Below are 24,061 nucleotides of genomic sequence, written 5' to 3'. Positions count from 1 at the left end.
AATTTATTTCTTGATGTTCATACATGAAATATTAAGAAAGGGGATAATTACATGTAAACATAATTGAGTGCTGTAATAGGTAAAAAATTAGTGTGTCTCAATCTATCATATTGAATTTTAGACCCCCTTAACATAGAATTGTCCATAATTTGAGTAAGAGCTGGTGTACTTTTATATAATTTTGATATTATTTTTCCCAATAGAGGTATACTACACTGTAAAAAAAAAACCTTTTTGAGATAGAGCGGTGCAATTTTTTTAATTCGAATTTATTGTCTGAAAGAAAAGCATTTCACAATAACAGTGTTCTCGGGCCATTAAAGAAATAGCTACGATTTTAGAGAAATTCATCTAGGACATTATGAAACCCTTATTAAATCCAAAGCACGATGATTTTGATTTTAATCTTAAAGCTTGACAAGTATGTTTTGAATAACCCTTGTAAGTTAATTACTAACGACATCAGTCTACGCATGAAGCATGTATTCTTAGAGATGTTTACAACGCATATAAAACAAATTGCAATAAATCTACTCTTGCGAAAGCCTAAACTAAACCGATAATATAACACCAATTCATACACGTATCTAGTCTGAATTTGCTTCTAATTTAAGCGATGACTTGACCATTAAAAATTAAGGGTAGTATATGGTATATAGGTATAACAGCATGAATTGGGGATTTTCAAATGTTTATCATACTATTGTTTTTAAATGTACTCCAGCAAAGGTTCCGAGAACTCGTGAATATAGATAACTTCAACAAGGAAGTGTTTCGGGGCTCATTGTTCCTGTGACATGGTTATTATATGAAAATACGATACGAATAAAGTTTTAAATGTCTTATAAATTTACGCATTTTTGTATGCTTGAACAAGTTCAAATCAATTTTGAAATTTAAATTTGGTTACTAGTACATGTAATTGGTAATTATATCAATTTATTATATATCAGTTATGGAGATACGACCCGATACTTCACTAATACAAATTGCTACACGTTATTTATCAAGACTAAACGCAACATCTTTTTATTCTATCAATTTTTAATGAGAAAAAATGAATAAAAAAAAATCATCAAATTCCGTTGGTCTGAACAGGGACTTGGTCTGAAGCGCTTTTTGGGACTTTTCTTCATCAGGAATAATTTTAATTCATTTTGACTGAATTAGGAGTCATCTCCTATTAAATAGCAATTTATAAATGAAGACTCGTTTAAAACATTATTATATTTGAAAATAACTTTGATTAAGATATATGTTATATAATTTCGCCAATTAAATGAACAGTTGCATAACTAAAATGTTAATATCCATTACAACTTGCCATTTTTAGTAAAAATGTTGAATGATAATTCGAGACCATTTGCAGTTTAAGATAGCAAAAAAAAAACCTCCTATATTACTTACAGGTAACATCTCTTTGTGACATTGATTTGTGAGGAGACTTCTTCGAAGGAAAGAATTGTCATTGTGTTTTATGATAATAGTCTATGTGTTTTGTGAGCTATTTGTTTGTGTTGTTGTTGTCTATTTGTATTATCTGCTATATTTGGAATTGATATGGAAAGAGGTTATTGCAAGCTTGCTGGATGACTTTTCCCTGATGAGTTTGTTTAAGACTATTGAAACCAAATATATTTAATTATCAAACTGATATACTAGTAGGTGTCAAAACATTTATGTTGCTAAGGAAGTTAGATAAAATATTTTCTTGCTATCAAACCATTAAATTTAGTATTTCGGCGAACTCATTATATTTGTTTACTGATAAATGTCAATGTCTTTTATATTGAGAGGAGTGAGATCTTTTGGAGAAAATTCAAGTTTATGTTTGTTAATTTAAATTTAATGGTTTTCGTCGAATATTAACTTCCTTTTATTTTTTCCACTGCTTACATCATGCCCCGCCTTTATGCCATATAAAAAGCCACTCAACAGACAACATAGGTTAGACCACAGACCGTTACAGCTTCAAGATGGCGCTAGGAATGAGATTCAACAATTATAATTTAGAACAAACATCAACATCTTGTACAGTACCGGATAATCCAATATCGAAATTGATGTACTATTTAAATTCAGTGTGTACAGTTATAGATCTCAAGAACAACTCTGTTCCAGGACTTGAAAGGCTGACGAATTATATGTTATACAGAAATCTCACAGATCGTGAGCTGATTTTATTGATAAGATTTTGCGAAGTTCTAAGTCCGATGATACTAATTGACAAAGTATTCTTCAGGAACGCCAGATTGTGTGGCGACAGTTTAAATAGATTTTATAATCTAAGAACAATTCAGCATACAATCATACAATCGCTGCTTCAAGGTCAATAGTCGTTGGAAATAGACGAGTTAGCGTGAACAAAATTATGGTTTATGAACCAACGTGGTTTCAAAACAACTACTATCACTGTGCTTAAACGGCTGTGGGTAACTTAAGTTACCCACAGCCCAAGAGGGAGCCGCCTTGCGTCGGTTAGATACTTTTCTTCTATAGAATAACAATACCACGAATGCATCAATTAAACAACTGAATTTAAAAGTTGTATTTATCGTTTAAGGAAACCCCTAAACTGGAAAGGTGATTAAATTCTACAAAATAAACGATCACAGCACGATTTTAAAAAACACTTAGGCTGTCCGTAACTTCAAAACAACTTGTCCGTAACTTTTTTCATCATACCAATAGAGATGTCCGTAACTTTCAAAGAATCGACATACGCGGATGTAATGTTTAAACTGATGATAGAGATTGCATCGAATACATATTCACAAAACGAAGTAGATGTCTAGTATGATATAATTCATTGTATCGATGGAAGACAAAATTGGGATAAATATGAAAAAAAATCACGATAAATCCGCAAAACTCGGGTCTCATTTTGTATAACGTCGGGGTACCCGAATCGCCTAGTTCGGAGGGTTGTTTCCGATCACAGCAGATAAACTGTTGAAACATCATTGTTCGTTTTTATTTTTGAACAAGTAGACTACACAAGTATTTTTTACACATACATGTAGCATGTATACACTTACTGATTTTCTGCCAGCAACGACAAGGGTAGCGTGAATCCTGGATTTTGGAGGGGAACCCAAATTGCCCAGGCATGCAGTGGATAGACTATACGAGACTTAAGTGCACAAAATTTTTCCGTCTTTTTTGAAAAAGCCAAAAAGACTTTTTTCTCATCCCCACAAAAACAAATCCCATCTGCATTGACAGTAAAATAAAAGGGGTGTCAATCTGGACACACTGGGACGTTGCGCACGGTGATATTGCGGCACCCTGGCCAAGATTTACAGTAAATGGGAAAACTATGGGCCATTGAGATTCATAAAAGTACTGCTCAACATGTAGGACAATAACTATCTCAATAGTCATGTGACAAGGGGAAATATTGGAAATAAAAGTGTGATATTAAGCAGACTGTCCATTCAAGTGAAAATACATATGGAAGAGTTTTATGAAAATACTTTGTATATTTACATCATTCATAAACAAATATTGTACATAAACATTATATACTTGGATTGTAAATAGATCAAACAAAAAAAACTTTATATGCATCATTTAACATTTTATGTTATTTTATTATATATGTTTTTTTATCTCTAATTCCATCTTTCTCTTTTTACTTTTTCAGTATTTATTATTGAACTGTAAAAGATGTCTTCCTGATATTATATATACTAGAACACACCCGTGATATCGCGGGTCCGTGACTGAATTAAAGTATATTACTGTGCCGAAGCCTTATTTTAGTTTTGGTATTGTCATCTGATAAAGTCATGCCGATTATAAGATACCCAGTTTTCTCTGGTTTCAAACTCTTTCTGTGTGAACCCGTCAACCTGGAACTCAAGTTATCAATTATTGGTAATATTAATTATTTGGAAACAAAAGGTCCTGGAATGGAGTATTTTTTAATCAACAGCATTGTCCTATATTAGTTATAAATAAAGATGAATTCTTTGATTCGCTGTTTTACGTCATAGAAACATAACATTCACTCTGTGGTTAAAGTTTTTAAAATTTTAATAACTTTCCTGGGTTTATACCAAACTTGGGCAGAAGCTTGTTTGTGATCATAAGATAGCATCCAGAAGTAAATTTTGTAAAAAATAAAAAAAAATCCGTATTTTACTTTTAAATGTTACATTTTCTGCCAGGAAACAACACATTCACTCTGTGGTTAAAGTTTTTAAAATTTTAATTACTTCCTTATACTATTTTGAATTTGTACCAAACTTGGACAAAAGCTTGTTTATGATCAAAAGAAAGTATCCAGAAAAAAAATGTTAAAATTTTGTACCTGTGTATCTATATTTTATTAACAAATGGACTTAGTTTTTCTTCCAGTTAACATTACATATATATACAGTCTGCAATTAAAGTTTTTAAAACATTTATTAGATTCATAAACTATCATGGATTTTTACCAAAAATGAACAGAAGCTTTTTACAATCAAAAGATAGTATCAAGAGGAATAATTTTATTGATTTTTTCCTTATTTTTGTTGAGCCTGTGATTAACAGCAAAAGTAGGCGAGCTTACGAATTTCTATTGTGATTTGATAAACACAAAAACAAGTTGATGATAGTCTTTTTATATGATAGGTTTAATAAACATATGTTACTAGAGAACTCGAGGATTAGAGATAAGGTATACATAAGTCACTGGAACACTTGTAATATCTTCAGTATACATAGGCTACTCGAGACCTCGAAGGGACTCATAAAGTATACATATAGCTTACTTAAAATCATTGTATTACAAAATAGAAGCAGTGGTAGCATTTAGATAGGTCGAAGATACAGAAATGAAAAAAAATGAAAAAAAAACAACATAGGACCTTTATCGTATCAGATGATACAAATTGGTCCTATCACGGTAACAGACACCAGAAAACCACCAGTAATAACAAAATTTAGGCTATTCATTTTCAAAAACAAAAATTTATCGATATTTTAATAATCATTTGCGTTTGTCCTCCATGCAAATACTAATACATATATAAGATATGATTATCACATATCTCCGGGATCAAAGTACCTATATAACTGTGATAAAGTACCTGGTGCGAATTCTACCCAGTCATACGCCTGTGATTATTTACTGACCATTTCATAACCACTTTTACTTATAATGACATTTTTATTTCGGTAAACTCAGGAAGAAAACAGATCTGCAAGAACTAGAACTCAAATTGTGAATCGGCTTTTAAATTAGTGAATAGTAAAATTTAGGACATTAGTAGAATATATTCGGTGTGTAACAATGATTTTGACCAAAGGGAACATCATAAACTTATCACATGTGTTGATACTGTTCGTGCTTATATACTTAACAAAAGGTGAGTACTTATAGCGTGTAAGCTTTCTCCATTGAAAGCCGACTATAACGACATCTGTAGGGACTTTTGGTTTCTCTTATTTTCGCAAAGATTCTTATTACACCATACCTATCTTATTGTGTCGTCCTTTACATCACAGGAGTTGTACATGCTGTACGCCTTACGACGGAAAAATTACCTCTTCGGAGCACTTGCGTCCAACTAAATAGTTAGCGTGATTTGTGTTGCTAAGTCTTGTGTTGCTCTGTTTAAGTTGATGATTTTTTGTTTCGTTATTATTGTGCTATTATTTCAACTTTTTTTCTTCGGCTTATCATCGGGTTTGAATTCTGAAGTTTGTTAATTATATTACTAAATGTCAAACAAATTCTATATACACCTTTTTAAATTTTGATATCATCACATGATTGGTTTGAATAAATTGACACTGCTTAAGTAGAGCTTATTGGTCTACTGACAAGGGTCCACTAACAATTCCATTCTACTAGTATTTCCCACATAATCGGATAGTTTAACGGTAAAGTCTCACCATATGTTTTATGACTTGAAACTACCGAAACTACCAATTGCTCTTGTAGAACATAAGATATTTTTATTTCAAAACTGCATGCATGCACAGATAACAAAGAAAATGGTTCTCTGACATAAGACAACAATCCAACGATACAAAAAAATCCCAGTTTTGATATGTAAATTTCGAACATAGACAATTGCCTATCCACAAAATGTCGAGCTGTCTTCAACCTGAAAAAAACAGGATGAGAAAAATAGCACTTACATTAAACACAACCATTGGACAGGCTACCTTTACATTAAACACAACCACTGGACAGGCTACCTTTACAGAACATGCACATGAACATCAGCCGGGATTGGAATACTTTTTGAGCTTTTAAATCTCCCATTGTAATTTGGAAAAAAAGGTTTGATAATTGACAATGCATCACACCTTGACGGTGAAAAGGGCCAAAAGGTGTTAGTATTGAACACCAAATCCTTTCCAATTTTTCATTTAATACAGGTTAGTGGGACAAAACGGGTAAATAGACGAACGTTTGGTGACAGGTACAGACACAAGGGAAACAATGTAAAAGTACAAAAATGAAACACGCGGCATAAAGACACAGGTTCAAGTAAACCAATGAACACAACCTACAAAAAAAACCAGATGCAAGTAAAACAAAGAAAACACATAGTATAAAACAGATACAAGTAAAGCAATAAAACACCTCCTATAAAACAGATACAAGTAAATCAATGAAACACATCGTATAAAACAGATACAAGTAAAACAATGAAACACCTCCTATAAAACAGATACAAGTAACTAAATCAATGAAACACATCGTATAAAACAGATACAAGTAAAACAATGAAACACATCGTGTAAAACAGATACAAGTAAATGAATGAAATACATCGTATAAAACAGATACAAGTAAATCATTGAAACACATCGTATAAAACAGATACAAGTAAAACAATGAAACACATCGTATAAAACAGATACAAGTAAATGAATGAAACACATCGTATAAAACAGATACAAGTAAAACAAAGAAAACACATCGTATAAAACAGATACAAGTAGAACAAAGAAAACAAATCGCAAACGCAGATACAAGTAAAGCAATGAAAAAAATCGTATAAAAACAGATACAAGTAAAACAACGAAACACATCGTATAAAAACAGATACAAGTAAAGCAATGAAACACATCGTATAAAACAGATACAAGAAAAACAATGAAACACATCGTGTAAAAACAGATACAAGTAAAACCATGAAACACATCGTTTGAGAAAAAAACCAGGTACAAGTAAAACAATGAAACACATCGTGTAAAACAGATAACGAAACACACTTTATAAATGTGTGTTCCGTGTTATTGTTCCATAAGAAACATAGACTTGTAGTATCTTGTGTTTAGCGACATGGTTAAAACTGGTCGTTATCAGTGATCAGTACAGGTTGATAAGTACCGATTAGTCGGTTATCAAAGTTATATATATATATATATATCCATGTAACAAATCTATCAATCCAAGTAGTTAAAGACACGATTAACATAATTAGTACTAGTACTCGCCATGCGCGTGATTGGTATTTTTTTCAGACGTTCTGCATCTTTTTATGAATTTGTTTACTACAAAACAAATCAACATTAACAGTTGGTATTGGAAATATATGTATCTTACATGATACAAAACTTTGAAACAAGGATACATTTATAGCCCAACACGTCCCTTACCTAGGACAGGGGTTTCACAGCTGTTGAAAAAGGTTTCACTGATCAGATCGACACACAAAACAAAAAAAACTTACAAAAACTTAAGACAAAGGTCCAAGACTTACAGATAGACATATTCTAAAGACGATAATCTTCGGTTGAAGATTGTATAATGAGAACTAAATATCTTTTGGGTTTCAAGATTGTTAGTTGCTGTCTCATTGACGTATACTCTGACAGCCAAACATTTCCCCTTTAAGCATAGGTAATTGTCAATGGTAGTTTGTTCTTTGACCAGCCCTGTCTCGTTGAGAACGAATTCAAGGCCGAAGTGGTTAGTATCTTAAAACATGATAGATTATCAACAGAAACGGTCACTTTTTGGTCCCAATTCCTAGCCTACGAATTATGTCAAATCACGCAAAAAATATTAAGCCAATTAAAAGAGGGACGAAAGATACCAAAGGGACAGTCAAACTCATAAATCTAAAACAAATTGACAACGCCATGGCTAAAAATGAAAAAGACAAACAAACAACAGCACACATGACACAATATAGAAAACTAAAGAAAAAACAACACGAACACCACTAATTTAACTATACATAATATTCCAATCGAAACCTAATACATGACTTTTGACTATCATGTGACAATTGTTTTCTTGTTTATTCAAAGTACCAAAAACAAAAATACCATTAGAACTTGAATTTATAATTTCTTTCTGAATACAACGATTTTCTACAGTAATTATCTATGGTCCAGGCACACAACTTATAAAACATATAAAAAACAGGGCAAATTAAAACATCAGAATCGCATGATCTCATTGGAAATGAGACATGGCAAATAAGCAGCACCTGCTGAGCATGCATTTCCCGTCAGTCACCTTTCCAAACTGGTATTCGATGGTACTGAATGTCAAAAACAGAAATCCAAGTCACAAAATGATAAGATCATTAACAACGATAGTCAAGACCCCAAATGATACGAACATTGACTCTACTGAGAGTTGTGCATAATCATAATCAAATGCATATATAATAAACGATTAACAAAATTATACAATGATGACAAGTCTGTCCAAATTATCTTTCTTATCAATGAGTACAAGTCAGGATTGTTACAAAGATTATGACTGAAATCAGTCCATATCTTACAAATATTTGTGTCAACATTGCACCCAAAGGTCACTGTGTGTTTCGTCTTGTTGACTTGTTGACTTAACGAGGACACATTGTTTAATTTATTAGATAGTAATATCATATACTCCCACCTTATTTATGCTTTCTCCTTTAAAAAATAATTTTCTTTTTCTTTTATGTCATCTTTACTTTCTTTACTCCAAATATGAAATATAATAGGTATATATATGTATGTATCATAAAATATATATTCAATACGTTGTTTAACACCTTAAAATTTACTGTTTACGATGTTTGGAAATCCTTTACTTAGTCTAGAATCCCTCAATATATAACATTTTTCTACCTGGGGAACGTATTTGTCAGGGCCAACTGACGGTGTTTGGTTCGTATCAAAGATAAGTAGAGGGTTCGTGCAAATGGGACAGGGTATATACACTATCCGACACACTAAATTTTTTATTTATTTTTTTCTATGAACTGTTTTTGTGTGCAATGTCTTCTTTAAAAGTTATGGTATCATTTTATAAATTTTGAGATTACAACAGCATTTAACATATAATCATATGTATGACTGGTATAATACTTAACATGAACACATATATTCTTGATTTACAGGACAAACTCAACCAAATAGCCTACGACTGGTGAATGGTAAAAGACCTACTCAAGGTAGATTAGAGATATATCATAACAACACTTGGGGATCTATCTGTGATGACCACTTTGACAACAATGCTTCTATAGTAGCATGTAAACAACTAGGATTTTATCAGTCGTAAGACCATTTATTTGAATACTGCTTTGCAATACTGTATCACCTATTTACCCTATTTATCACCATGCTATGTGTCTATACTATATTGTACATTGAAGTCTTACTTAATTCTTATACATGTAATATTCTCAGGTGAAGGATTTGACAAGATTTAAACAAGAACAATAAAAAATGTTGCATATCAATTTATATAGTCTATATAGTATCTGAGACATACATGATAGTACAGTGTCACAATCAGGCCGAAATTCTATCTTATATTTGAAGTGACACCATCTCGGAAAATCATCGTGACAGCTTCATGAGTCATACTGATGTTTTAATTTTTTACTGCTTTTTCTTCTAATTCTTTTTCCTTTTTCTAATGTCTAATGTCATTTGGTATATGATAAGATCAGATAATGCCAAATGGTGCCGTTTTTATACACATGTGTATATATGTCTCTGGTTTTTATGTAGACGAAAAGCGCGCACGGTCTGGCGTATTTTAAATTATACGCCTGGTACCTTTGATATTCACAGTACATCTTTTCTTCTTAGAATGAACATTTATAATATTGATAAGATACGGGTGTTATTGAAAATCTCTAAATGACCGATTTCCACACGGGGGGTCAACTTCCTATTATTGGGTATACGGGGATGTGCCAAAAATATGGGTCATAATTTTGCGAGATTTTATATAAAAACGACCCTCCTTTTTAATGACATCCTATATTAAAATGCATTTACGTTTGATAACTATATATTGATTCGGGGTATGATCTACATATCATATATAAATATGCTATTGAGAATCATACCTTATTAATGGTCAATTATTATATTAAATTAAATCAATTCATTTGAAAGTTCACCTTTCAAACAAAGTGCTTTCAAATAAGTTCCCAAATGAACCCCGGTGAGTTAGTGCTTATATAAGCATGGGTCATATTTTAAATATTGTATATAAGTATAGGTCATTCTTTCTTAAATATTTATATAACTATAGGTATTGAATTTCAGTGAATGTTATATTAAAATGGGTACGTTTTTTGAGGCAAAAATGGCACACCCCTACCAAGAAAATATCGAAGTTACCCCCCATGGATTTCCACTAGGCGTTACCTTATTTGATCTTATTTGAAAAACTACACAATAAGTTCGTTTCTCTCCCTTTTCTTGTGATGCCTCTCCTCTTCCACAGATAGTCATGAAAATACCCGACAGATAACAGTAACATTAACACGGTACCCTCTTTATACATTTTTTAGGCAGAGCAAAATTATGTATCTATAATCACTCTCATTCAGTCTGCCTAGAAAATAAAATATGAGTGGCATCATATTCTGTTCTGTTCTGTTCTGTTCAGGTAGATTCCTCCGTTAAATATCGGAGCACTCCCACTTGGGGATATATGGTTTTAAAATATTTACAAATATTTACAGTGTGGTGTGGTGCTCAAGTTTAAAAAAAACCTTATATACAGGTAAAACTGTGAATTTTAAGAACAATTGTTTAAAATTATGTGCTATTTACATCATTTATGAATTGATTCTACCTCGGTTGGAGTTTATGAATTTTTCCCTTTTTATGAGACGTTACTATCATATGTTTAATAGATTTAAAAAAAAAAAGGATTTAAATGTGAAAGAAAAATGATAAAATCAAAGGGTAAAAGGTAAAAATAAGTACGGTAGATCAAACAAAAACAATAAGAGTGGGATTAAATATATGGCAGTATGGTAATAGCTTTTAAGAGATAATGTATCCAATTAAAAATAAAAAATTATCATTAACTAATAAAAAAGAAAAAATCTTTTATATATCGTAAAATTTGAGTAAAAGGTGAACTCACTACAGTCACACTCATTTTGCAATAATTACAAAAATGTACATGGAGTCAGACACAGGCACTTGTTTCTATCCATAGGAAGGTATATTTATAGTCGACCTTCCTATGGATAGAAACAAGTGCCTGTGTGGTGAGACCAGGGACTTTCTATTATAATTCTATTAGTATAGAAAGTCCCTGGTCAGACCTAGTCCCAGATTACTCCAACGGCTGTTTTGCCAGACATGTAAGGTGTCAAAGCAAAAAATAAAATAGCCTTTCAAGATGTTATATTTATTTAGACTAGGTTCAGACCTTTAATCCAACAGTCCTATATAGTTGTTATTTTTAAGAAATAATTGATGCAAGCTATACTTTATAGTAGTTTTAACATGGGTAGGCATTATATTCACGATTATTTTTGCCTGAGCGATAGTGAGGGCAAAAATAACACGAATATAATGCCTATCCATGTTAAAATTACAATAAAGTATAGCTTGCATTAATTATTTTGATTCTGAATAGGACAGTTAAGGTCACTTCTATGTCCGATAAGTATAAGTGTAAAAGCAGTTGTGTAGGCTCTTCCATGAACCTCCCTTTTTTGTTTGTAAAGAAGCAAACGGCTGGCACTGTGATTTTTCAGAGGGAGGAGTTTGAATGAACAGCATGAACTGTTGTCGTATCTAGGTCAAATATGTCAATTTCAGAATGCAACACATTGCAGTCATAATAAATGAGTTAGTAACATCATGTAAACCATTTATAAAGAGTTTGAAAGTCATGAAAGTGTTTTAAAGTTAAGGAAATATATTAAGTGCATAATAATTTGATAAAATTCATTATTCTGCAGAAGTCAATATACGCATGTGCAAACAAATTGTATTTGATTTAGAGCATGGGTTTGTTCACAAAGCAAAAGAAGCACCTCATATTAGAATGTTATAATGTTAAATAATAGTAGTGAGCTGTTTTAAACTTTTTATTGAGATGCAATTAAGATCTTATTTAAACATGTTAAAGAAACAATTGAATAAACGGACCAGACTGTCTTTGAATATTGTGATATTTATGATTTTCTAATTTTGAGATGATATTTTTTACAGAACTAAAATATCATTATCAAGAACAAATGGTTACTTTGGTGCAGCTCCAACATCATATCCTATTTGGCTTGATGATGTAACATGTGCTGGGAATGAAAACAGTTTGCTTAATTGTCAACACAAAGATTTTGGTCGACAAAACTGTAAACATACTGAAGATGTTGGTGTAGATTGTGATGCAGGTAACAAATTGTCAATTGTAGATTGTGTTGCATGGGTGTAGATTGTTGACGTACAGGCACCCCTGTGTCAAGGTGTAGATTGTGGACGTACAGGCACTACTGTGTCAAGGTGTAGATTGTTGACGTACAGGCACCACTGTGTCAAGGTGTAGATTGTAATGCAAGTAATATTAAACCAAATAAAAAACTAAAGACATTATATTCTGGCATTCATTCATGATAGTTTATTGGCAACACTAACATTATTCTTTAAACAAAGGTACATGTACATGTATGTTATTAATGAAAAGATAAAATTGAGAATGTAAATGGGGAATGTGTCAAAGAGACAACAACCCGACCAAATAAAAAACAACAGCAGAGGGTCACCAACAGGTCTTCAATGTAGCGAGAAATTCCCGCACCCGGAGGCGTCCTTCAGCTGGCCCCTAAACAAATATATACTAGTCCAGTGATAATGAACGCCATACTAATTTCCAAATTGTACACAAGAAACTAAAATTAAAATAATACAAGACTAACAAAGGCCAGAGGCTCCTGACTTGGGACAGGCGCAAAAATGCGGCGGGGTTAAACATGTTTGTGAGATCTCAACCCTCCCCCTATACCTCTAACCAATGTAGTAAAGTAAACGCATAACAATACGCACATTAAAATTCAGTTCAAGAGAAATCCGAGTCTGATGTCAGAAGATGTAACCAAAGAAAATAAACAAAATGACAAAAATACATAAATAACAACAGACTACTAGCAGTTAACTGACATGCCAGCTCCAGACTTCAATTAAACTGTCTGAAAGATTATGATTTCATCATATGAACATCAGGCACAATCCTTCCCGTTAGGGGTTTAGTATCATACCATCATAACATATATGAGAAGAACATAACCCGTGTCATGCCAACAACTGTTTTTAAAAAAATAATGTGTTTAGTTCCGATGCAAAGACCTTATCAGTGACTCAATATTAACGCCAAAATATGCAATCTTTAAGAGTTTATTTAACACATGTTTAACATGGTTATTCTTTTACAAACAAAGTATCAGGTTACTCCAAGGAAAGACTAATTGACCCATGATCTTTGGCTAAGTTTAAAAGCACAAAATTATTAAGAAGTATTGTCCTAACTCTAATGGCTGCTTTTTTATTCACCTTTTCAGCTCTTGATGCAAATTTACAACTAAGATTACGTGATGGTACAAAAGGAAGTGAGGGTCGTGTTGAGGTTTTTTACAACAACACCTGGGGTACTATATGTGATGATGAGTTTGACAACAATGCTGCTAAACTTGTTTGTGCTGCCGTTGGTTATAAATTAAAGCAAGTATTAATAATGTGGGTTTTGTCTATGTCACAGAATCTTCAATTTACTTCTCCTAGGATTTATTGCCTTTGATGAAAAAATTCATCTATTTCAACATACTTTTCCTAAACTAATTGAAAAAAAGAAACCAAGATCGAAACTTTAATGGATGTATATGTTTGTATTTCAAAAATTTCATTTGCTTCCTTCATGTCCTTATGGGAGTTTAAAACATGTGGACATTATATGTCTTTTTTGTTTGTTTACCAATTTCAGCCTTTATAACCTAATTACTTGCATCAAAAACTATAATAAATAGGGCCAGAAGTTGCCCACTACAATAATGATCAGCAAAACAAGTTCTACAAAAAAAATCTTTGATGGACTGCTTAATAAAGTTTTTGCCCTTTTTTTGGCTAGTATCTTGATAATTATGATAGATAGAAAAAGTTAGATAGGTAAAGATGATCAGCAAGATCTAGAAATATGTCAGTATGACTGAAATGTTGATTGACTCATTATAGGAGTTTTTGCACTTGTCAATGATTGTTTTTGTCCATTTTCTCAAAGTTTTAATATCATCATATGTAGTTATTAAGGAATGTATTCCTGAGTCCTCAACTCATGGAATCTATCTGGACTCATCTGTTTCAAAAGTGGTGAGTCTAAATACGCAGCAAGATTGAAAAATGTTATAAACCTGAGCACATCTATCATCATTTTATAGCAAAAGTTTAATAATAATCTTTATTTAATGTCATTTGCTTGCTCTACTTTGTCCTTGAGACTGAAAATATAAGCTATATAACAATAACTCATTCTCAGTTCTTGACTTGTAATGGCCAAAAATAAAAAGTTGCTAGACTCACCTTAAAAAATCCTTAGGCCACACCAATTTGATTCCTTGTTCGACGGACCCGCCCGCACCTATTTTTTTCAAAACAGAATTTTTTTATTTTTTTTATATTCCCGCTTCCCGCATCCGGAAATGTAAACATGTCTATTTCCCGCACCGTTTTTTTGAAAATATTATAAAAAGATATCATCATTGGTTTCTTTCCCCCTTACTTATATTCCCTATCCAAAATGTTCCGTTGTTAGAATAAAGTACAAAGAACTTCTGAAGGATTTGCCTTCAACTGCAATTATATTGTATGCTGGCAAAACAAAACTATCTTTAGCCGCTGCATGTTTATGCACCTGTCCTGATTGATTCAGGGGCCTGTCGTTCAGCAGTTATCGTTTGTTGATGTTGTTCATTGGTATTTTCCCGTTTGAATATATAAATTAGATCGTTGGTTTTCCTGTTCGAATTGTGTACGCTAATGATTTTGGGATCCTTTATAGCTTGCTGTTTGGTCTGTATCAAAGCCCTGTGTAAAAGGCCGTACTTTGACCTGTGTTTGTTATTGTCAGGTTGAGAACAACCCTCCCTCAGACAAGGGGTCATTTTACTGATGTAGAAAAGAAAATAGAAATACCAAGGATTTGTATAGTTCTTCTATACAAAAACTTTGAAAACTTAGAATTTTGTACTCAAAAAGGGGAGAGTTACATCATATTTTAAACAACTTCTAAAAGAGGGGTCCACTTATTTTGAATAATATTAAACTGTTAAAGTAAATGTGTTAATTTAACATGGTTAAAGTCCAGGAATATTACAAAATTCTTGGACATGTTTTGACCATTTAATACTAGCTATAGATAGATATATAGTTCTTTGAGAAAATATGAGCCCTTTTGCATGTTTTGTACAAATAAATATATTATAACTTATATGATCCATCATAAAACATGTAAAAGGGATATTTATAAAATTAAGGGGTTGCCCCCAAACTGATTATGACTTGGATGGAGAATTGTATCATTGTCAGTCACACATACATAGACCAGATTTAATTATTTCTTGGTGAACAGGGAAAAAATACTTCAGAAATTAAAAAATGTCAAAGTACAAGTTATAAATCAAGTTTTAATATTGTCAAAACCTACCATTTTTTGTTTACAAAAAAAAAATATAATCGCTCGCCTTTACTTTTCAAGCTTCGCCTCAAAAAATTTCAAATTAAATATTTTTTTATTAAAATTTTCAAATCGCTCGCTCGCCCCAAATTTTGGAGTCCAAAAATCCGTAGAACAAGAAATTAATTTGGTGTGGCCTTAGAGAACTCTGATATGAATAGAATATTAAATTCCTTGTCATTGAAACATTTAGTGCACAGGTCAGGATTGTAGAACATTTAGAATTTGGTTGCAATAAATAAAGAGATATTTTATGATTTTTTTTTTATATTTACAGTACTGTTGCCGTTCCAATCAGCAGTTCATATTTTGGGAATGCCTCTAATCTTCGTATATGGTTAGATGATGTCAAATGTACAGGAAATGAACCTGGACTTGGAGCATGTAGTCATAAACCTTGGGGAACAAACAACTGTGACCACGGGGAAGATGCAGGAGTATTTTGTTTACAAGGAGGTATGTTTATAGTCAAGTATTTCATGAGTGTACTCATTTGAGAAAAATAACTGTTCAAAATGTCTTTTCACATAAGTGCTACTTTTTTTAAATAGAATGTTATGTTGAGAAAATTTGTTTAATTAACCTTTTTTCATAGTTAATGATGATTTAAATTCAGTTGATTATCAAATGATAAAAGTACAAATTATTTTTACTATAAATTATAAAATATTTTATACTTTAAGCTACTGCACAGCCAGCAAATGTGCGGGTTAGACTGGCTGGTGGTAGAAATAGATATGAAGGCAGGGTAGAGATATATGTTTACAACAGATGGGGAACAATATGTGATGATTCATTTGATGCTAGAGAGGCCAGAGTTGTCTGTAAAATGCTTGGATTTAACAGGTATTTCATTACAATGTGTAGTCCACATAGTATTGTAATTATACTTTGTGGATCCCATTTGGATGTAAAATATTACCCTATGACAATAAAAAAAAGAAGGTTTGGTATGATTGCCAATGAGAAAACTATCCACAAGAGACCAAATGACACAGAAATTTACAACTATAGGTCACTGTACGGCCTTCAACAATGAGCAAAGCCAATACCGCATAGTCAGCTATAAAACGTCTCAAAATGACAATGTAAAACAATTCAAATGAGAAAACTAATGGCCTAATTCATGTAAAAAAATGAATGAAAAATAAATATGTAATACATAAACAAACGAGAATTACTGAATAACAGAATTGAGACAGGCACATACATACAGAATGTGGCAGGGTTAAACATATAAGTGGGATCCCAACCCTCCCCCTAGACTGGGACAGTGGTGTAACAGTACAATATGAGATCGAACTATAAAAATCAGTTGAAAAAGGCTTAACAACTGTTTTGAAACCAATCATAACAAGGAAGTTTTAAGAATTTTTTACAAGGTTGTTTTACTTTCGCACTACTAAGCTGGCACACAATGTCCAGCTATAAATTGACTGAAGAAATACATATAACAAGTTTAGTTTTGATAACTGCTAATCTTATTTAATTAGGTATATGGCAGGACAACTCCTTTTTTATGTTCATACTGAAAATTGTTGCCTTACAGTTATCCCATATTTAGGTCAGTACTTTCAACATCAGGAAACTTTGATTATGATGTAACATTAGATTCAATGAGACTTTGGCGCCTCACAACTACAGATATTGCCAGTACAAAATATGGCATAGTGTATCTATGTTTGGAGTATAATGTTCTGGTTTTATAGTGATGAATTCTGCTTTACATAACCGGAATCAGGAACCGCTAGAACATCACTAGATGTGAATTAATAGAATTTTAATGCCAGATTTTGTATTTGGTGCCATAGAAGCATTAGAATTTATTCCACCAGATTCTTGAAGCAGGTAGATATCCTTTTTTTTAGACAAAATACATATTTATATTATAAATTTTCAGAGGAGGTTCCGTTATTAAAGGGAGAACTTTTGGTGGCAGGAAAGGTCCTATTTGGTTAGATGACATGGAATGTCAGGGTAATGAGTCCAGTCTACTCAGCTGTATACATAAACCATGGGGTGTAAATAATTGTGGACATGACGAAGATGTGGCAGTTATGTGTAATTCTAGTAAGTTTACCTTGTTTACTGGAATAACTTTTTATTTTATAGATTTGGTTTCACAAATTTTATATCTCTTTTAAGTTCCTGTAAAAAGATTAATAAAAGAAGGATTTATATAATATGAAATGCATATGTATTCTACATTAAAAAGTCCTGCATACCTGTCAACCTGTGACGATGAAAATGCAGGTCATGACCTGCATTGAAGAATCAAATCTCAGGTCATAACGCGTACAAACTTTTTCTAGCTGAATTTCAAAATTCAACTTTTTTTTAAAAATTGTATAAAGGTATAAAAATAATGAAAAGTTATTTTTCAATATGTATTTGAATTTTATATTTTTATTATTTAATCTTTTTCACCCATAAAACGTAAATATAAGGAATAATTTTGAATGGTGATAAATAAGGGGAAGTAACTCTAGTTGAAATATGTTTGTAAACCAATAGTGCAATTTATTTAGACCTAAAGCTAAGGTAATTGGTGTTAATTGACAGTGTGTTTGACACCAAAGCTGTCAAGTGAAGCCATGCACTTAATGGGTCACTTAATTTGACAGTTTACATAGCTAGATGAACTTCCTGTTCATGGAAGAATTACGAATTTGCCGGTATATCAACGGAATATTACTTATGAAATCAATCTCAAGGCTAAGAAATACGGTTGAAATCGGGTCATTTTTGGAATTCCCGGGTTATTTCAATGACCCAGCGGGTGTCCCGGGTGATTCCTCAGAATTGTGAAAATCTAGGGTCACACCCGCAGAATACGGGTCAGTTGACAGGTATGGTCCTGATGTTATTACACAAAGATCATGATCAGTCTATTTTGTGGACATGTTGTTCTGTCTGTGTGTCTTTTTGCCCTCTGGTGTAGTCTTCTGATACTTAAGCTTTTATATTGATCCATTTGTATCTTCTCTCCATTTAAAAATTTAAATGAAGGATTATTTTATAATTGTAAAACAAATTATTACTGTTAAGTGTACAATGCAAGTCTTAATTTTAATGAAATTTCAAGAAATAAATTACATTTATAACAAATGTTTTTGATTTTAGTGAAAAAAATCTACAATATCTCCTTTGAGCTTCTAGTTTATGTCTTAATATTTATGATTTCTTTTCATTTTTTAGTAGGAATAATAATATATATGGCTTATATTTGTGCATATGTGTATATTTGAACTGTTTTGATATAATGTCAAGGCTGATGATGAACTTTTTAATCAAAGAAACAATATTTCTTCTGCAGATACTCCTCCCGTTATAAGTGTCAGATTAGCTGGGGGTCCAACCAGCCAGGAAGGACGTGTGGAGATACAGTATAATGGTATCTGGGGTACAGTCTGTGATGATCATTTTGATAACTCAGCTGCTGCTGTTGTTTGTCGAATGTTACATTTACCATTGTAAGTAGTCAAATGTAACTTGTACTTTAGAACATTATTGAGGACTAATTTATGTTTCATGGGGAACAGCACACTATAAAATATTTAAATGGCTTTGAATAAATTAACATAATTAAGTATAAATGGAGAAAAGTATGCAAAACTATATTCATGCAAGTGAGTGAAATTTTCAATTTTAGCTGTCACAGGTAAAATTTACAAGAACAAATTTAGAAATTGATTTTTATGATCACCTTTGTAGGTGAAATATCTAGTAGAGAGGTATTAAGTTTTTCGGTCTGTGCATCCATTCCCCCATCTACCCCTCTTCAGGTTTAAGTTTTGGTCAAGGTAGTTTTTGACAAAGTTGAAGTCCAATCAACTTGAAACTTAGTACACATGTTCCCTATGATATGATGCAAATTAGAGTTTTTACCCCATTATCAAGGTCTAATGAACATAGAAAATGATAGTACGAGTGGGGCATCCGTGTACTATGGACACATTCTTGTTTTATCTTTCAGCTCAGGAGCTGTTGGTTATTCTCATTCACCATACGGCCAGGGAACAGGACAGATCTTGTTGGACGATGTACATTGTATAGGAACAGAAACCACCATGCTTAATTGTAATCATTCTGCAATTGGTACCAGTAACTGTAAGCATACAGAAGACGTTGGTGTTAAATGTCAAACTAGTAAGTACTCAATAAGGACTATTGAATCATCAATGTTATTTTTTATCATTAAAAGGAAAAAAAATATGACAGTATATATGGTGATTATTCAGTGTCTTGAATTGAAAGTTTTAAAAGAGGGGCAAAAGATAACAGAGATAAATTCAAACCCCCAAAATCAAAAATAAACAGACAACACCATGGCTAAAACAGAAAAAGACAAATAGACAAACAATAGTACACATGACACAACATAGAAAACTTAGCAACACACATTCCACTAAAAGCTGGGGTAATTCCAGGTGTTCCGGATGGGTAAGCTGATCCTGCTCACTTTTAAACTTCAAACTATCTGTCTTCATGGTCAGTACAATATAGTCAATTCAGAAATTATAACAAGGTTTTTATTAATGTGTATTTAGCGACTGGATGAGTATTGCAATAAAAAGAACTTTCATTATGATGTAGAATACATATATCTGTTTTTCGCAATTCTGACCTTTCTTAAAAAATTGCAATAAAAAATGCACACAATTATTTTTCAATTTACAGTGTTGAACAAGTCTGTCAAGGAGAGAATTGATTTGTGTTTATTTTAGAAGGGTGTGTAATAATCAAAATTTTATTAGAAAGTAAAAAATAAGTATCAATTAGATTTGTTAACCTTATGCCTCAATTCAGAGCATATATGTGTAATAGATTTGTCAGGCTTTACAAACTCAATCATAAGGTTCACGTTGAATCCTTTTAATATCACACATTTTTGGAAAAACAATTTATTTCATTTGGACATGAAAAATTAAATGGAAATCTTTATTTTATTGTTTGCATTAATCATTTCAGACAGTGCCAAAGTAAACATACGTCTAAAAGGTGGACCAGGAAACTATGCAGGAAGAGTAGAAGTCTTTTACAATAATACGTGGGGAACCATCTGTGATGACGCCTTTGGCTACCGAGAAGCTAAAGTCATTTGTACTCAACTAGGTCTAAATGGGTAAATGAAAGATACTAGACATGTATAAAGGAGATGTGAGGTATACATCAAGGAGACAGCGTATCATGAACAAATATATATATAGAGAACAATTGACTTATAAATGTTGTAAATTACATGTGTTTAAAAAAAAAATGGAAACAATGTGAAATTGAATGAAGACAAAGAAACAGCAGATAACTGCTTGAAAAGTCAGAAATAATCTAAACCAAGGAAACAAACAATTACATTGAGATTTAAGAAACTGTATTTAAAAAATATATCTGAAACAGCATTTGGACAAAAAAACACATATCAGTTCGTATAAAGATATATTAACAGAGGAAGGTAAATAACTAGGAGAAGAAGCTACGACTGATAATTAAGACTGGGAAAATATGAGCTAAAATGTTTAGAAAAATCATGTAAATACTCATGATAGAAACAGCATTTAAAGAAAAGAAATAAAAAAAAAATAGGTAGACTGAGAAAACACTAAGACACAGGAAATAAGTTAAATACAGAATATCATGACTGAGAAAACACTAAGACACAGGAAATAAGTTAGATACAGAATATCATGACTGAGACAACACTAAGACACAGGAAATAAGTTAAATACAGAATATCATGACTGAGACAATACTAAGACACAGGAAATAAGTTAAATACAGAATATCATGACTGAGACAACAAATAAGTTAAATACAGAATATCATGACTGAGACACTACTTAGACACAGGAAATAAGTTAAACACAGAATATCATGACCGAGACTACACTAAGAAACAGGAAATAAGTTAAATACAGAAGATCATGACTGAGACAACACTCAGACACAGGAAATAAGTTAAATACATAATATCATGACTGAGACAACACTAAGACACAGGAAATAAGTTAGTTAAATTCAGAATATCATGACTGAGACAACACTGAGACACAGGACATAAGTTAAATACAAAATATCATGACTGAGAAAACACTAAGACACAGGAGATAAGTTAAATACAGAAAATCATGACTGAGACAACACTAAGACACAGGACATAAGTTAAATACAGAATATCATGACTGAGACAACACTAAGACACAGGAGATAAGTTAAATACAGAATATCATGACTGAGACAACACTAAGACACAGGAAATAAGTTAAATACAGAATATCATGAATGAGACAACACTAAGACACAGGAGATAAGTTAAATACAGAATATCATGACTGAGACAACACTAAGACACAGGAAATAAGTTAAATACAGAATATCATGACTGAGACAACACTAAGACACAGGAAATAAGTCAAATACAGAATATCATGACTGAGACAACACTAAGACACAGGAAATAAGTTAAATACGGAATATCATGACTGAGACAACACTAAGACACAGGACATAAGTTAAATACAGAATATCATGACTGAGACAACACTAAGACACAGGAGATAAGTTAAATACAGAATATCATGACTGAGACAACACTAAGAGACAGGAAATAAGTTAAATACAGAATATCATGACTGAGACAACACTAAGACACAGGAAATAAGTTAAATACAGAATATCATGACTGAGACAACACTAAGACACAAGAAATAAGTCAAATACAGAATATCATGACTGAGACAACACTAAGACACAGGAAATAAGTTAAATACGGAATATCATGACTGAGACAACACTAAGACACAGGAAATAAGTTAAATACAGAATATTATGACTGAGACAACACTAAGACACAGGAAGTAAGTTAAATACAGAATATCATGAATGAGACAACACTTAGACACAGGAGATCAGTCACAAGTACATCTTTTATAATATGTACAAAATTTCAACATCATAATTGCTAAGAATAAGCTGAGCATTAAAAAATCGACCAGTTACATAGTTTTGAAATTTCTTTTTTCTTTTAGAACAAATGCAATTGCCAAAGGAAGTTCATTTTATGGGCGTGGAACAGGTCCTATACAGTTAGATGATTTGTCTTGTCAGGGAACTGAGAAAAACTTAGCATTGTGTGGACATCGAGGCTGGGGAAAGAGTAACTGTGATCATACAGAGGATGCTTCAGTTGTTTGTTTGGGTAAGTGGACATCGAGGAGGGGGAAAGAGTAACTGTGATCATACAGAGGATGCTTCAGTTATTTGTGTGGGTAAGTGGACATCGAGGCTGGGGAAAGAGTAACTGTGATCACATCATCACACAGAGGATGGGTCAGTTGTTTGTGTGGGTAAGTGGACATTGAGGATGGGGAAAGAGTAACTGTGATCATACAGAGGATGCTTCAGTTGTTTGTGTGGGTAAGTTGACATTGAGGATGGGGAAAGAGTAACTGTGATCATACAGAGAATACGTCAGTTGTTTGTGTGGGTAAGTGCACATCGAGGATGGGGAAAGAGTAATTGTGATCACACAGAGGATGCGTCAGTTGTTTGTGTGGTAAGTGCACATCAAGGATGGGGAAAGAGTAACTGAAAAAAATTAGAACTGTATTGAAGTTAATCAAATTTTCTATAAATTTTTGTTGTTGTTTAATGCTAATTATAAAAATATTTGAATGTATTTTTTGCAGCTTCAGCACCTAGTGGAACTACCAATACCACTCTACGGTTGGTTGGTGGAACAACACCATCATCAGGACGATTGGAAATTAATTATCAGGGAACCTGGGGCACTGTTTGCGATGATTTGTTTGATAACTATGCAGCACAGGTGGTCTGCAGGGAACTTGGACTGCCTTGGTAAGTAGAAGCACTATAGATCAGTAATCTAGCAAGCAAAGATTCTGGCAGTATTTGTTCACACTTAGAAATACCAAGATTGGTAGTCTAACAATAGGTAAACATTACTGTTTCAGAGAAAGGGAGAAGGTTTGGATCCATTAAAACGTTTAATCCCGCTGCAAATGTTTGCACCTGTCCTAAGTCAGGAATCTGATGTACAGTAGTTGTCGTTTGTTTATGTAATATATACGTGTTTCTCGTTTCTCGTTTTGTTTATATAGATTAGAC

General features: G+C 32.4%; 1 protein-coding gene across 1 annotated transcript in view; it reads left to right on the top strand.

Annotated features, from left to right (window-relative positions):
• The first annotated feature begins 5,070 nt into the window (after nt 1-5,070).
• Nucleotides 5,071-24,061, top strand: part of LOC139513004 (scavenger receptor cysteine-rich domain-containing protein DMBT1-like) — a 70,218-nt gene continuing 51,227 nt past the window's right edge. Inside the window, exons 1-12 of the mRNA XM_071301050.1 lie at nt 5,071-5,357; nt 9,351-9,510; nt 12,430-12,611; nt 13,773-13,932; nt 16,215-16,393; nt 16,621-16,783; nt 17,838-18,007; nt 19,254-19,410; nt 19,914-20,086; nt 20,909-21,062; nt 22,963-23,132; nt 23,623-23,791. Coding sequence (XP_071157151.1) covers nt 5,282-5,357; nt 9,351-9,510; nt 12,430-12,611; nt 13,773-13,932; nt 16,215-16,393; nt 16,621-16,783; nt 17,838-18,007; nt 19,254-19,410; nt 19,914-20,086; nt 20,909-21,062; nt 22,963-23,132; nt 23,623-23,791 — 1,913 coding nt within the window. The 5' untranslated portion in view covers nt 5,071-5,281. The remainder of the gene's footprint in view (nt 5,358-9,350; nt 9,511-12,429; nt 12,612-13,772; nt 13,933-16,214; nt 16,394-16,620; nt 16,784-17,837; nt 18,008-19,253; nt 19,411-19,913; nt 20,087-20,908; nt 21,063-22,962; nt 23,133-23,622; nt 23,792-24,061) is intronic.

The sequence above is a fragment of the Mytilus edulis genome, chromosome 2, assembly GCF_963676685.1.
Source record: "Mytilus edulis chromosome 2, xbMytEdul2.2, whole genome shotgun sequence".
Taxonomy (NCBI): domain Eukaryota; kingdom Metazoa; phylum Mollusca; class Bivalvia; order Mytilida; family Mytilidae; genus Mytilus; species Mytilus edulis.
The sequence above is the reverse complement of the archived record's forward strand: the minus strand, read 5'-3'. Positions and strand labels throughout refer to the sequence as shown.